The sequence below is a fragment of the Chaetodon auriga genome, chromosome 6 (genome assembly GCF_051107435.1).
Source record: "Chaetodon auriga isolate fChaAug3 chromosome 6, fChaAug3.hap1, whole genome shotgun sequence".
Lineage (NCBI taxonomy): Eukaryota > Metazoa > Chordata > Actinopteri > Chaetodontiformes > Chaetodontidae > Chaetodon > Chaetodon auriga.
Window position 1 is genome coordinate 28,887,996 of NC_135079.1, and position 16,795 is coordinate 28,904,790.

Genomic DNA, 16,795 nt, shown 5'->3' on the forward strand with positions numbered 1-16,795 from the left:
GTGCAGGACAGAGTCACCTCAGGACTTGTTTAAAAGCTTCTCATCAGAGACTGGCACTCCCACCATCTAACTAAAAAGGGAGTGATAGTCTTTCAGCTCTCAAGTCACAGCTTTAATTAAAGCTGCTTGTGGGAGAGATGAAGCACAGGGTTGTGTATGAGTTGCCCCACTAAAAATCTAAATTACATCAAATAACGGAGCACAGTTCAGAGTGGTAGTCATTTCATGGCCACCCCTGGTTTTAAAGATAATCTGCGCTGAAAATGATTATTGTAAGCAATGCCAAATATTCACAGAGAAAACTGTCAGTAACCAGGGAAAAAATAAGTATCTAACAACAACAACAACAACAACAACAACAACAACAACCTTTTGTTGTATAGCACCTTTAGTTTTAGGGCTGATGTACAATTTCAGTTTTGTTCTTATTTAATTTCAAGAAATTATTGCGCAACCATCTAAGGCCAGTTAGTATAATCTATAGCTGTAGCATCATGACGTGGCAGAGGGGGTGTCAGTGTCAATGGGAGGGTGGTGGGGGTTAGGGGGGGCTGCTGGTGGACAGAGTTCAGCAGGGTAACAGCCCAGGAACTTGAAGCTGGAGACACGTTCAAACTCAGCTCCATCGATGTGAATGGGGGTGTGACTGCAGCCTTTGGTTTTCCTGTAGTCCACAATGAGCTCCTTGGTCTTCTCACAATTACAATGTCATAAGGCAGACGCTTTTATCCAAAGCGACGTACATATGAATTCACACACCGATGGCACAGCATCAGGGGCAGTTTTTGACCGCTAAACCTCCTGAGCCACAGCCCTGTGGGACACCAGTGTTCAGGGTCAGGGTGGCAGAGGTGTGGTTGTCTAACCTAACAGACTGGAGTCTGTTGGTCAGAAAGTCCAGGGTCCAGTTGCAGAGAGAGGTGCTGATGTCGAGGTTGCTTAGTTTGTTGACCAGTTTGGAGGGGATGACTGTGTTGAATGCTTAGCTCAAGTCAATGAACAGCAACCTCGCGTAGGTGTTGTTATTGTCCAGGGGCGTCAGGGTGGAGTGCAGTGCCATGGAGATGGCATCCTCCTTCAACCTGTTTGGTCGGTAGGCAACTGATGGAGTCCAATGTGGGGGGAAGACAGCATTTGAGGTGGGCCAGGACCAGCCTCTCAGAGCAATTGGTGATGATGGGGGCGAGTGCAACTGGGCAGAAATCATTAAGTGTTTGACCTCAGTGATGTCGTGGCATTTCCCATCATCCACGTCACACAATGCAGCTGTGTGATATATCTGTTTTTCCTGAGCTCACTGATGCAACCATGAACTGCAGACCTCTAAATCAGACTGTTCCTCAGCAGTTAAATGTGGATTTTGGACCCATACTACACTTGATTCTTTGTCAGAGTGGTTGTCTTGGAAATTCCTTGTCTCCCATTTAGTCTGTAGTTACATTGTACTTTTACTAAAAGGAAAAGGCATTTTGTGCTCAGTTCGCTTCACAACTTAGATGAAATGTTATTGCTTGCTTACAAAGTGTGGCTGCAATAGGCAAAGATGATGTTTTCCTTAGCTCTTCAAATTTTAATGCACAACAGGAAATTCACAAGGAGTAATAATAACTCATAAAAGACCATATGAGCTAAGCCTGTGTCTACTAATAGCAATTTAAAGATCACAACAAGTTACACTAGGTATCAAGGGCAATGTTTTCTTTCAAGGAAGAAAGAAGAAATGAAACTTGTAACCAAAATGGTTTCTTTTCCTTTTACTTCTCACCAATATACTTTTTGTCTTTACATAAACTTGTCACAAAGGAATACATTCATTCATTAAGCAGGTCAGGGAAATGTGAAACTAGAGCTAGTCAATTTGATTCTGTTTACTGAACAGTACTTTGAAAAAGAAACAAAACAAGGCAACACAAGTTATCACAAGTTCCAAAGCCTAGAGTCATACCTAAGAGCATGGATCAACAGAGAAGCAGAAGACAGGTCAATATGTGACAGACAGCAAACAGTTAAAACAGGCCCCACAGAATGACGGAGAACTGCTCAGTGCCATTAATACAGTAATGCAGATAAGCCAAAGCCACTAGAGTTTGCAGCTTGTTAAAAAGCAGTGTTGCACACAAGGCTGATTCATTAGCGTTGCTACTGTGCTTTTTCTCACTAACTCACTCACTGTCTGGTTAGAAGTGAAAGACGTATGAAAGAAAGATGAGGAGAAGAGAGGATGGTCGGCGCTTTGTCCATTGGATGTGGAAAAGAAACAGACTTTTATATAAACAAACAATAAGTTATTGTGAAATATGGGTATCTCATAATTACTTAGTCACTTTTTCTCCAATCTGGCAGCTTTAAACTTTGACACCCCTTTTGGGGTCAGTTGGGGTGGTGCGCTGTCAGGCCCCAACTCCTCCTGTTTCCTCTCCATTATGGTAGGCAGAACTGGTGGAGTGATGGTCAGATGAGGGACAGCTGAAGGCATTGGGTCCTTTTCTACCACTGTACCTGAAAAAGCCTGCAGATAACAGAAGTAAACGGTAAATAAACCAGTCTTAAGTTGGTGTTCCAAGACTGATCATTTTCACCTTACTGAAACTTAAAAAAGCTTACAGGGCTTTGTTCTGTGCTCCGCACAGCCCACCGGAGGTGTTTCAGAAGCAGAACATTTCGCTAGACTGATTTTGTTGACTTTGTTGCACTGCAGCATGTTTGGTGGAATCACACACATAATCTGGAATGGCTGCAATCAGCTCTGACGGATGTGTCTGGTAGAATCAAGCCATCAAAGTGCCTCTTGTGGCTGATAGTTAATGACTTATCGACCACAGGCTGCCCCCATTTGATCTCAAAGAGGCTTCTGTGGGAGTATTGGCATGTTCTCATTATAGGATTGGAGGCTCAAAGGTGTAACCTTCATAAGCAATCACATAATAGAGGTATATTGCAGATTCCTCCACACTCTTGAGATTCAAGGAAACTTGAATGATATCCGTTCAAGGGAAAAAAAATGTTAATAAATAAATAAAAAAAATAAGTAAAAACTTTACTTCAAATCGGCTGGTGGGTTGCAGTGAGACCACTGTGGGACTGTCCTCCTCTGCAATGCCGTCACTGGTGTCACTGTGAGTTGCCTCATCATGACTGAAGCTACGTCCAATCATCCGCCGTTCTTCAAAATCTGCTGCGCTGCTCTCACTCGTGTCACTGCACACGCTGTTTTCTCTGCTACGTGACTTCAAGATGGACTTCCTGGGGATGGGCTCTCCATTCTTCATGTCCACAAACAACCTGACAAAAACAACAGACCTCAGAAGTGTAATGTTTTTTTGACAATTGTAATGTTTCTGAATTAGTCTGTAAGAAATTCATAATGCCAGTAATTTAAATACACTTTAAGGCATTGTTACCTGTAAATATCTGCTGGTGTTGTGATTTTGTGTTCATGATGGGAGTGTCCGTTATTGTGGCCATTTTTCTTTTTCCGCTTTGAGTGTTCCTTCTGCTCTTTCCTTTCACTGAACTTCAGTGTTGTGTTTTTTCCTGTGTTTATCCTGACCTGAAACAAAAGACAGAGACAGGGTAAAGAGAAAGTCACCAAAACAGAATAAAACTATAGAATTAAAAGAAAAGCGGAGAATATACAATCCTACAACAATTCTGAAGAACATTCAGTCACTTTCTGACCTTCTTGGGTTCGACTGTGTGAGAAAAAAAGATGGTAGGCAAACAGTTGCCTTCCTCTTCCTCATCATCTCCTTCCTCTTTGCTGTCTACAGTGGGTGATGCTTTACTGTGAGGCATGGAAGTCCACCTGGGCTGCAGACTCAGTCCATTTACCAGAGGTGCTGCATCTTCCTCCTTCTCCTCTTCTGAGGACAAGGATGATGTGTCCTCACCATTCATGTCTGCATGATCAGATAATCTGGAGAAAAATATTTAATCCTTCCAGAGGTTACAAAATGTACAATTATTATGATTATTACGAGAACACCCTCATCTACCTGTCCTGTTCATCTTGTAGCTCCTCCAGTTTCTCAAGTTCATCCAATCGAGCCCACAACTCCTCCTCAGTCACAATGCCTTTTCTGCTCCCTCCATCTCTACCCTCTCCCTCATTCTCCTTATCCTCCTCTTTTAGATCCCACACAGCATCCAACTTGGGCTTAGAATTTGGTTTGTGAGCTGTTCTTTGCTTTCCTGTTAAAGCAGACAAGATGGGAAATAAATTCCTAAATGTCACAGAGTTTCATGTAGAATTTGAAAATGGGTTGGCAAATAAATCAGCGCAGAAGAAAGGCTGACAAAAATACCTTTGGTAACAGCATTGTTTCCGGCCTCTTCTCTAATGTCAACATAGTCTCCTTTACTCTAAAGAAGACACAAAGTCAGTACATTTGTCCCTATTTAAGTCTCATATGATATCTGCTCTGTGAAACAACTTGCAGTGATGCAACGTACAGCTGACATGGTTTCCAAATTCTTCACAAACCCAACTCTGGCTTCAAAGTTTTTCATCGTCTTTGACAGATCATCTAGTTCGCTCTTCACATCTAGAGAAAACAGGTGCACTGTCATCAAAATATGCATTCAGAGGATTGAATTGGCAGACTGTCAAAATGAAGCAAGCAAAAACCAGCTGATAGAGGCTAAAAAATGATGACACAAACGGTTCATCATATTTTCTGCCCTGAATACTACTCCAGCCCCTCCAAAGGACAGGTCAAACACTGAAGGCCTGAAAACTCAGATGCTGTCTGATGACCAGAGGAGAGGAACCCTAACCCGAACAGAGGCAGTGATAGTGGTGACCTGGAATATATGGATCATACAGGAGCACATTGAGTGTGCAAATGTGCCTTGGAGCTTACCTCATCAGAAATAAAGAACCCTGTGTGTGTCGAAAATCAGTAGTGTTTAACAGCAGCATAACACTTCAATAAATGCAAATCAGTACAGTTATTGAAAGCAGCACAACACTTCACTAAACACAAATCAGTACAGTTATTAGAAGCAGCATTAGACTTCATTACCATATTCAAAAAATATATTCCACAGGCATCTCAAAAGTTTCTCTCAACACCCTATGGTAGGATGCTGGATGATGAAGAGCAGTGTTGAGTGACCACATTAGAATGACAATGCTGTGCTTCTGAGAGGACAGAAAACAGACTCACGTTTCATCCTGTGGTTGACAATTTTTTGAGCTTGCTTGGCAGAGCATTTAGCGAACCAGTTGTCACCAAGCAATGCTCTGACCTCATTGGTGTGCACCAGCTTCCCAGGTATAAAGGCCAAAGGGCCAAATGGCACCTGTTTATGGCACAGTGGACAGAAAAATAGCAGAACCAAAGAAAACAGTTGAGATAAAGTAGGTGGCAGAATGTGGACATGAAAATAGGCAGGGCTCCAGACTGCAACCATTTAGTCACATTTTGCGACCAATTTTGGAGACAGTGCAATTAACTGTTACAACTAGGACCACCCATGCTACTTGTAGATATGCCTTTCTTTTTTTTTTCTTTTTTTTTTTTTTAAATCATCATTGTATACCATGTGGCCACCACAGGGAAGAAAACAAAACATGCTGGTGTCAATCATCTAATCTAATTCCTCATTGTTACTATATATTTATTTATTTATTTATTATCATTCTCTGTTGTGGCCTCTGCCATTTTCTATGGTGTAGTCTGCTGGGGGAGCAGCATCACTACAGTTGACAGGAAGAGGCTGGACAAACTCATCAGGAAGGCCAGCTCAGTCTTGGGATGCCCTCTGGAACTGGTGGAGGAGGTGGGGGAGAGGAGGATGACAGCCAAGCTGTCCTCCATGACAGACAATGACTCCCACCCCCTCCAACACACACTCACTGCACTGAGGAGCTCCATCAGTGACAGGATGCTACATCCAAAGTGTGTGAAAGAGCGGTATCGCAGGTCATTCCTCCCTGCAGCTATCAGATTGTACAATAAAAACTGCTCCAAGTAATCAGTGCAATAGTCTGTGCAATAAGCTGTGCAATAAAACATGTACATAGCAGTCTGTAAATACTATCTACAATTTCTTACAATTTTTTTTACAATTTCTTTCTTTTATTTTTATTTAAAAATTCTCATTCTTTTGTACATATTCTGATGTTTCTAATTTGTGTGCACTTATATTAATCTGCTCTACTGATGCTGCTGTAATCTAGAATTTCCCCTTGCGGGACAAATAAAGGAATATTGATATTGATATTGATATTGTTTTGGACCAACCGATGCGCATTCAACCTGCATTGGACCACTCAGCCATCACTCAGTCTATTAGTAGAGAATCCAGTCTATAGTATAGTTAATATACTTAACCAATAAACCATACAATTTTAGAGTAACATTGGGTTTAAAAAGTTTTTGAATCCCGTCTGCATGTCTGTTCATACTTACACACTCCCTCTCACTCATCTAGATAGTGTCACTCTCTCTCTGTCTCTCTCTGCAGGGGAGTATGGTACATTTAAAGATTATTAAATGAATGCAAACCTCCATATTTTAGAGCAAGCTCTAGTTGCCAGATCTACACTGTAATCAAGAGCTTACACATCCTATTGCCCACAACTGTCACTGTGCACCAGAAGCAGATACCTTATTAACGCTCTCCAGGGGCCTGACATCTGTTACTTGGATTCAGTGTGAAACTTCCCGAAAACATCTAATTTTTTCGTATGCAATACAGTCAGCATCACAAGGATTATAATAATGGACTTAATACTTGGAGGGGGGAAAAAAATCCTCCACCACAAATACTTGTGTACCACACATACAGTCTGTATGTCAGTAAGAAAAGGGCAAGCATTATAGTTAACACTAAGTTTAAAGTTTTTCTCATTGTTATTTCGGCAAATTGACTGTTTAGTGCCAATGCATTCATCAGTAATACAGATAAGAGGGAAGAAATGTGAATGTGTTCCATTGTATGTTGATTCAAGTGGTGCTCCTAAATTTTAGAAGTTAGTCTGGAGCCCTGGTAGGAGAAAAGAAATAAAACTTTCAGTGTCAACAGTAAAAATAAATGCTTTTTAGGATGAAGAAGATCAAGCCAGATCATGACACTGGTAAATAATAAACTTGGCATTTGCAAGGGAAATCCATCCTCAAACTAACCCAAAGGGCACAAGTTGTGTGACTGTATGTGTTTGTTCTTTCTATTTTAAACAAGGTTTGCACTCACCATGATGTCATAAGACAGTTGGTCTGGAAGAGCGTGAAGGCAGTCATTCAGGGCTACATAGTCACCTGACACCTTCTTCCTGCAAAAGCATAGATTTACTATGATGTTAGGCAAAAAAATATTGAAAGAAATGTTTATTGTTGTTGGTTTTTTTTATTTTTTTCATTGGAACCCACAGCTCTCCTCTGACACCATTGTTACCCAAATTTGTTTCTTTGGTTCATTTTGGGGTGTTAAAAAGAGTAATGGGAATGAAACAGATGCTATAAAGTCATGAAGAAGTGCCTGTTCAAGTGAAGAGACTTGGCGTAAACCAGGTGGCCAAGGTGCTATTTGTATCCATTTGATCTGGTTAGTTTTGGTTTAACATTGCAATGATGCAAGAAGTACAGGACTTTACATGACAAACCTACTTCCTGCTGTCATCACCTACATGGGCTGGGTCTCCCTATACCTGACACTGATTGGTTTATAGATGGGAGTGCAACTGACAAATTAAAATAAGATCATTACTACCAGCAGCAGCAAGATCAAACACAATAGTTGAGATTAGTTCAAATTCACCAAACAAAAGTCCTTGTCCTCTCTCGCTCTCATCCTCTCCAAAAACACTGGGGAAGTGTCTGTATTTTTTTAAAAGCTGTTTTCCAGTTGACATTTTATAAACATTGACAGACCATATTTCAGTGAAAAACTTGGTCACATTCCCATCTGCTATCTCAGCTCAAGTTTCCTTTCCAGTTTTGACAATACCCTGCCTAAGTCCCTGCAATTTGTCCAAATGTACAAACCATTCAAAAACTGTTTTCACGCTATAAATGAATCTAAACATGGTTTAGTTTGATCCGGACCAATGTCCTGTGGAGGTTTCATACCTTTAAATTTTCATCTGGACCAATTTCCTGGGGAGGTTTCGTACTTGGAATTTTGATTCGAATGAAACTGCAGAGTCTGAAAGTCTGGACCAAAGTTAGATGTGAGAGCCCCTTAAATGCATCATTCAAGGAAGTTTTCATCAGAAAGGAAAATGGACACTCAAGCTAAAATATTTTTTTGGTGACTGTTGCCACTATGTCACCAAGTTAGAGCAGTAGGAAGAATTTCTGTATTTGACACATCATACCAATAAGATTGTGGACTTACAGTTGTTGTGCTTTACATAAAAACACAACAAAGAGTGAGAATGTCTCAAATTTTCATTATGAAAAATAAACTTCCAGTTTCAATGAACTGTTTTGAGCAAGTATGCTCTGCCTGTAAATACAGACTGTAGATGCATTGTAAAAAGTTCAGAGTGGAGACACAGATGGGGTGGGGTGAAAGTTGGTCTTCTGGACCCACATTACAATACTCTGGCCACACAACACTTGAATTCACAAACTGGCAAGAACAATTTCACTGTGCTTAGCAGTTCTGTTTTAAAGTCACCATGCAATTTGCTTGCACACCCACACAGGTATTTGAAATTATTCTGCCTAATTGGACTCATTGGACTCATTGGACTCAATGTACCAATAAGAAGCATAAAAGCGTCCTTTGTCCTATGCCAAAACTAACACAAGAGTCATGCCTAGTTCACACATACACTGGTATTTTGTCAAAATGCAACTTTTTCTATGCATTTTGGCAATTCATCCACACAGTTTTAGGTCACTCTGTTTGCAGTGTTGATGTGTAGCTGGGGAGTTTTAAGCTTTTTTCTTAGCTTTATATCTCTGACATTTGGTTTGGCATGCTCTTGGCAGCGATTTATTTTTGTTTTTTTAGTGTTTCCATGTAGACAGAGGCTTCTTTTTAAAACACTGCTTATGTGACCGGGAAAGAAACCCTGTTTTAAGAAATACCTGTGTGAGTGGACTATGGCTGTTTTGGTTACCCTAACAAATCACCACTCCTCATGCCTAAACCCAACCAACCCAACCAATGACTGCAATGAGAACTAGCCTGATTAGATTAGATTAGATAGATTAGATCTATTATAATACAATCTAATCTAGCCAATGAGAAGGGCTTAGGTGGATGGAATTTTTTTTAAAAACGAAGAAGGAAAAACCCTGTTTTTCAAAAAAAAAAAAAAAAAAAACACCTTTGAACTTGTGAACTACAAGTTAAAATAATAATAATAATAACAATAAAAAAAGAAATCACCAGTGTGAGTGTACCATGGTTGAATAGGACCTTTCAAGGTTGACAAAAGGGCTACTTCATTTTGATTACATTGATACTTATGATTGTTTTGCTCAATATTGGGCCATTTTGTACTCATCTCTGAAGAAGTGTTTTCTCAGGACTCACGTCTCACTCACTCTACAGTTAAAAATTGCGCAGCTGTAAATAATGAAAGTAATGATGGATGAATTCCACTTAGCTGTTTCAGTTTCAGGGTCCTGTACTATGCATGCTGACTCCTTGTCACGGTCACAGTTTACTGGGACACTTATGCAGACTTTAGCCATGGTTAACATAAGTACTTACTCCTCCTTATTGTGCTTTTCCTGCTGTGACAAGTCAAAAAGCCTGCTGTGAAAAAGTGTTTGACATAACACAATTCCATAGCTTAGAACTCTGCACCAACTTCAAGCTGAGCAGAGGTCTTATGGAGTGGAATACAAGAGAATGGAATACAACTTTATTGTCCACAAAGGCGGAAGATTGTCTTGTGAGTTGCAAGATGGGCCAAAGACAATCAGAATAAGTGAAAGCCAGTGTGTAGGGGTGCAAGGCCTTTAAGCTTGCCTGAGAAGCGAAAATGCTCCATCTAGCTTTTCCAACTGTATATCAGAATGAGGAATAAATGGGCTAATTACAGTACATTTGAAACAAACACCTCTGATTGGTACGAGAGGGTCTTATTTTGTTGATTTTGACAAAAACCGGCACTCGCCAGATCAACATTGCAAAGAATCATGTTCAATTAATTGTGAAAGCCAAATGCAGTTACCATTACAAAATAAATAATACAGTTCTAACATGGCACAATACCAACTGTGCTTCAACTGCATACAAACTTCACTGGAGGATATGAGAGTGTATTATAACATCATAGAAGTGGATCACTGAGAGACAAGTTCAGAGCCATTGAAATCTTAGCTGTGACTTACCAAGAGTTACTAAGACTTGTGCAGAATAGGACATTTACCAAGTAAAAAAGCTCTCAACCCAGATATACATGATTTCTGTATCTCCAAGGAAAATGCTATCTTATTAGAAACAATATTGACCACATTTTTTGATGCTTTGTATGAATCAAGATTTTTGATAATGGACCCAGAAGCGAGCAACAAACCCAAGAATGCTATCACTATGCAACTGTTCAAATACTGCATAGGATTTTCTTAATGCTTACCAGTGCTTAATCCGACTTTCACAGTCTTTCACCACCTGTTTTCAGGACAAATTATTTCAATAAGTATCACATTGAAAATCTATGTAACATACAGTCTTGTGTCGAGGCCTTAACAAGAATAAAAGAGTTATAGTAAAATGGCAAATATGATTATTGCCACAAGCACAATCTGAATTCATAGGCATTTTCTGATCAGTACGTTACTTTGATTGGTACTGCAAATGCTACTGTGCAAATACACATTGTTAATGTTTTGTCTCATTTAAAGAATCATCCCACACACAGGGAAACAGACAAAATACCCAACGAGACGACACAACTGTGACAACTACATCGAAATGGTCAGGACACACAAACAGCCCTTCACTGTGATACATGATGGCGCCTTACGTAAAGCGACGGTTACCAAAGTTTGTTTCAATCTACATGAGGCCACATACACAATAATAAGAAATATTAGTGCAATTTCAATATCAAATACTATGCATTATGTACATTAAGATGATTTCGGAATTTTAGTAAAGAAAAAGTATACTACAATCACCTATCGTTAACTAGTTGCTCGACAATTCATGAATGGCATGAAACACAGAAGGGCAAAGAAACGAAACTAAACACACCTCCAGCAACATTTACTTAAAAAGAACTTTAACTTGAGTGGCTGTATGGTATGAGGTTTCTGTAAAATAGACAGGCAAAACAATAAACTCATAACTTACTAACGTAACACATAGGTTAGTACAATTAGTGCACAAACGTCTATATATTGTTTTAAATAATAATAATAATAATACTAATAAATAAAAATACTTCACGAGATCCACTCTTGGTTCAAAGTCCTTTGCTGGTCCACCGCGTGGCCAGTAGCTGACTGGTTTGACTAACGCTAGACGTTACTAGCAACCAGCAAACTGTTTCGTGTTAACTGGATAAATTACCTTCTCGTGTTCCTGTCGGAGCCTGACAACTCCACCGAGATGCTCTATATTCATTTTACCTTTTCCAGCCATTGTTAACCAACAGGAGTATGTCGCGCTTTGTGATCCCAAAAACAAGGCTCAGGGGTTGTTGAGTCCTAAAGAAGTGTTTATGAATGCAGCAGAAGCTACTCCTGAAACCCGTTCTGGTCGTATTCATCAGTGAGGCAGTGATAGTTATCCACACTTTCGGAAGTGCTACCATGTCACAATATCATTTCAAGATTTCCTCATTCTTTCCACAAATATCTACGGTTTTAATACTCCCAAGATTAGCAAATATTCCTGGTCAATTTCGTTGCAACATGCACCCTTGTCCAACGGTTACACTACAGGAAGAACTTCTCTTTCTTCTTCTTCTTCTTCTTCTCTCCGATTTTTGGCGGATCGCAAACAGCTGAAAGGCGCATAACGCCACCTACCGTACAACAGTGTGCAACATCATGTCAATTACGTATTCTGCCTAAACGTGGACGTTTAAATGATACCGTTGAAAAAAAAAACAAAAAACTTACATTCTGCCTGCCAGCCTTGTGTTACCTAAATAAGTAAGGAGCGCCCTCCTGACGTCTCCTATTCCCTCTCTTTCTGTTCCCAGTATTCCTTCAAAATTCCATTCCCGTTCCGTTTCTCTGACCTTTTCTTGAAGCCTCTTTCTCTCTGTTAAATACTTCACACAGTGCAATATTACATGTTCAACATTTTCCTTTGTTCCACATCTCTCACTCCTGTCATTATTTCTTTTCCCCAGGGTAAACATTGTGTTATTCAATCCCGTGTGTCCCACCCTGAGTCTTGTTATAATAATTTCATCTCTTCTGTTCTTTTCTTTGAAATATCTTGTTATGACTGATTTTTGAATTTTGTGAAATGCCCTACCTTTCAGGTCACCCTCCCACATCGTCTGCCATATTTCCATTCCTTTCTGTCTGATTAGTGCTTTTCCTTCTCCTTTTCCAAGTTGAACTGTTGCTGATATTTCCTTTTTCAGGGCCTCTTTTGCAAGTTTATCAGCCATCTCATTACTTTTTACTCCCTCATGTGCTGGGACCCAACAGAAATGAACATCAACACCACCCCTGTGAAGTCTTAACAAACTAGGCTGAATCTCAATAACTAAATCTTCTCTTGTAGTTTTTGTTGATTGGATACTTTCTATAACTGCTTTTGAGTCAGTGCACACCACCACCCTGTCTGGTCTGACCTCCTCCACCCACTGTAAGCTAATAATTATTGCCACTATTTCTGCTGTATGTACAGATAACTGGTCTGACAGTCGCTTTGATATACATATTTTGAATTCCGGTATGTACACACCAATTCCCACACGCTCCTGCTTGTCCTTAGAACCATCTGTATATATTCTGAGATATCTGTAGAAGGTGTTTTTCAGGTACACACTTGTTTTGACTCCCACTTCACTCAAATGCCATTTTCTTGTCTTTTCCAGAATACTCATGTCAACCTTAACATCAGGGACAAGCCATGGTGGTACACTGCTAACTGGAGTGGACTTTGTGAATTCTTTGGCCTCCAGTCCATACTTTTTTGCCATTTCTTCCTCTAACCATCTAAACCCACTTCTCTGGAATCTGGAGTATTCCCAGCATCTCTGCATTGTTTTCGTTGCAGGGTTTTCCTCCCCACTTCCTTTTAGTTTTACCCAGTAAGCTAATCCCAGCTTTTCTCTTCTTAGCTACAGGGGTGTCTCCCCTGCTTCTATAAGTTCTGCATTTATGGGGGTTGTTCTTATGACTCCAGTGCATATACGAAGTGCTCTGTACTGTAATCTGTCTACTTTCTGTCATGCTGTCTTGGTCACTGCTCGCAACAGATTTATTACTTTTTTACATTTTGTTTCCAAGTGTTTCATGTGTGTTTTCCATGAATATTTATAGTCTAACCACAGACCCAAATACTTACATTCCGATACCATCTCCATTGGCTGACCATACAGTGTTAGCTTCTCAGTATCAACTTTGCATTTATTTGTGAATATCATGTAGCATGACTTGCTTGCTGACAGCTTGAAACCCCACTCATATGACCATTTCTCTACCTTATTTATTGCTTTCTTTATGTTCTCTATTACATGTAAGACATTTCTTCCCCTCATCCATATAGCCCCATCGTCTGCATATAACCCTGATTTGATACATCCATCTACCTTTTCAAATATGTCATTTATCATGATATTAAACAACAGTGGGCTAATTGCACTGCCGTGTGGGATGCCATTTTCTATCTCAAAATCCCTTGAACAAACTGCTCCAACCTTGACTCTAATTTTCCTATCTGTCAAAAAAGTTCATTACCCAGTTGTACATCCTTCCCCCAGTACCTATTTTACTTAACTTGATCAGTAACCCTTCCCTCCACATTGAATCATATGCTTTTTCTATATCAAAATATACTATTGCCATTATCTCTTTCATTTTAACTGTTTTTTCCATGTCATTGCTCACTCTGACAAGTGCATCCACAGTGGAACGACCTTTTCGACACCCAAACTGATAGTTATTTAGCAGCCCTCTCTGTTCCAGTACATATGTCAACCTACTCACTATTAATTTCTCCAACCATTTACACATGTGAGATGTCAGTGCTCTTGACCTATAGTTAATAGGATTTGAAGGATCTTTCCCTGGCTCGTTGAATGGTAGGATTATTGACCTTTCCCAGGAACTTGGTATCATCCCATCTCTCTAGATGTTATTAAAGAGTCTCAGTAGTAGTTTTAGAGACGCTTCTGGGAGCTGCCTGAACATGGTATAACAAAGTTGATCTTGTCCTGGGGCTGTGTACCCGGTACCTTGTAATGCTATTTTGAGTTCTGTCATTGTAAAATCCATGTCTAATGTTGACCTGAGGTCCTCTCTCTTCTCCCTCACATTTGTGTTCTCTCTGAGTACTCGCTCTTTCTGCTGCCTGTGGATGTTGTCAAGGTGTTCACCATTATGTACTGCTGTAAATGTCTTTCCCAGCACCTCTGTCTTCTCTTGATCTGTCACTGCTAGCTGATCTCCATTAACCAGTGCTGGGATTTTAACTGACTTCCTTTTCCCACTCATTTGCTTAAACATAGACCAGACATCTCCAAATTTAACTCCTCTGCCTATGGTGGAGCAGAATTTTTTTGAAGTTTTCTTTTTTGTATCTTTAATTGCCCTACAAGCCACTGCCTTTTTCCTTTGATAATCAATCAGATTCTCCTGCATCATGTTTGTCCGTAGAGCTCTGAATGCTTTGTTTCGTTCTTTAACAGTTCTGCTACACTCATCATCCCACCAAGGAACCACCTTCCTCCTGCCCTTTGTTGTTCTTTTTGGGATACTTGCTGCCACATTAATGGTGTGACAGATAAAGGCCACAAAGTTGACCTTTCTCACAACCATTATGTTTTCATCCACTTTGCATTTATGTGTACAGGCACTCTGAGTGTGAACTGGTGCTACATGGATTGGAGCCTGATTTTTCTGCGCATTCCTTTTCCTTTGTCATGCATTACTTTGAGTCACACCACTATCATTCCTGCTGTTTTGCTCTCTCACTTCTTACTTTTTTACTCTCTTTAGTGCTTCTGCATATGACACTTTTTCCATTATTTTAACTCTCTGGGCTTCTCTGGCTTCTCTCTGTACTATACAGCCTCCATATGCTGCGCTGTGTTCTCCTCCACAGTTGCAACATTTTACCTTGGCATCTTTTTCACAATTCCCATACTCATGTTGCCCTCCACATCTTGCACATCTTAGCTTTCTGTTGCATTATTGCACCGTGTGCCCCATTCTCTGACATGCATAGCACCTGAGTGGCTTGGGGATGTATTCCCTCACATTATAGTTCATGTACCCCATCTCCACTGATTTAGGGAGTGACTTCTCAAACATTAGGATAACTGACACTTCATGGAAGTGTCAGGCCTGTGATGTGCCCCTCCGTCTTGTGGTAGACAGGAACTGTTTTTGAGTGGCATAGATGATTTGTGTGCCATTACACTGTTTTGTAAATATTTGTACAAAAAACGCTTAGGCGTTGCCTGCATTTTAATGTAAATAGCATTAAATTACTGTCATGTCCAGGAAATTATGTTATGTTTAGTTTTTGTCTTGTGTCTATGTTGTCTCATGGCTTTTATTTTGACATCCCTCTCTCCTCTTGTTTCAGGTAACTTGCCCTTCCCTCGTGTGTCTCTGATTGTCTGCTCCGCCCTGATTATCTCCACCTGTTTCCCATTACCCTGTGTGTACGTGTGTGTATATATAGTCTTTGTCTCCCTTTGTCCTGTGCCAGTTCGTCTTGTCTGTAACGTCGGAGAACCACACCAGCCCCATGCCAAGCACCTTGTTAACCCAGGTCTCGTATTTCGTTGATACTTTGTTTAGCCTTTGTCTTCGCCTTGCCATTTGTTATTTTGATACTTTGTCTTACCTTTGCTTATTTTGATACTTTGCCTTTGCCATAGCCTGAGTTGCTTTCCTCGTTAGAGTGTTTTTTGTTCTCATTACGTCCTCATCGTGAGTGATTCCTTATTTAGTGCATTTTGTGATTTTCCTCGAAAGAGTGATTTTCTGTTGATACTTTGTCCTTAATAAACTGTTTGTGTTTACCTTGTCTCCTGAGTCGTGCATTTGGGTTCACGTCCGAGCTCAGTCATGACAATTACTTTGTTGTGTGCTAAGATTGTACATAGATTTTGAAGTTTACAATTTATATTTGCATTCTAAGTTATAAAAATGGTTCATTAAACATATTTGTGGTTTTCACATTAAAAAATACAACTTTTTTCTACTCTGATTTTATGTTTTCTGTGTGATTTTAGGTCCACTGTGTTAATATAGTATGTCAAAGTGGAAAAATAACTGTTTCTCATATGTGAGGTTGTGCTGAAAAAAATGATACCAAGCACTGCAAGTTTTTAAGGTGAAATATAAGGGTAAAATCAAAAGTAGTCAAAAACGGCCAATTATATCCTGGACTCCAAAGGGTTAAGCACGCCATCCCTTTTGCTTTTAATTCTTGTGGCCTCACTTACTTTACCACCTTTGATTTCATTTTTAACATCTTCCATTGCCATACTCAGTGGTACTCTTGAGATTACACCTCTCAGTTTGGCTAGTGCTCCAGAGATATAGGCCTTCATCCTTTCCCCTTCCAGTGATGTCATTCTGAGTATCTTTTCCTGTCGCTGTCGATAACTGCATGTATTAGTACTCGCTTGTTATTCATAAACTTGCCGTATGTTAGGTTGCTTAGTGAGCACAGAAACTAT

At 40.0% G+C, this 16,795-nt stretch overlaps 1 protein-coding gene across 2 annotated transcripts; it reads right to left on the bottom strand.

Annotated features, from left to right (window-relative positions):
- Positions 1 to 1,739: 1,739 nt before the first annotated feature.
- On the bottom strand, positions 1,740 to 11,894 carry uri1 (URI1 prefoldin like chaperone). 2 transcript variants are annotated; one of them, XM_076733375.1, is made up of 12 exons: positions 11,485 to 11,893; positions 10,547 to 10,581; positions 7,201 to 7,279; positions 5,169 to 5,304; positions 4,453 to 4,544; positions 4,305 to 4,362; positions 3,996 to 4,191; positions 3,679 to 3,916; positions 3,402 to 3,550; positions 3,042 to 3,282; positions 2,317 to 2,509; positions 2,063 to 2,169 (listed from the first exon to the last, which is right to left on the bottom strand). In XM_076733375.1, the coding sequence occupies exons 1-11, from the start codon at positions 11,554 to 11,556 to the stop codon at positions 2,321 to 2,323; spliced, it is 1,485 nt and encodes a 494-aa protein (XP_076589490.1). In that variant the 5' UTR covers positions 11,557 to 11,893; the 3' UTR covers positions 2,063 to 2,169; positions 2,317 to 2,320. The 2 variants fall into 2 exon arrangements, with proteins under 2 accessions (XP_076589489.1, XP_076589490.1); XM_076733374.1 differs by having other exon boundaries at positions 1,740 to 2,509; positions 11,485 to 11,894.
- Between the last annotated feature and the right edge of the window lie 4,901 nt (positions 11,895 to 16,795).

Coding starts and splice junctions, on each gene's coding strand:
- uri1 (XM_076733374.1), bottom strand. CDS start 11,556: ATGGCTGGAAAAGGTAAAATGAATATAGAGCATCTCGGTGGAGTTGTC. Junction 10,582..11,484: donor TCCGACAGGAACACGAGAAG/GTAATTTATCCA, acceptor TCCTGAAAACAG/GTGGTGAAAGACTGTGAAAG. Junction 3,917..3,995: donor CTACAAGATGAACAGGACAG/GTAGATGAGGGT, acceptor ATTTTTCTCCAG/ATTATCTGATCATGCAGACA.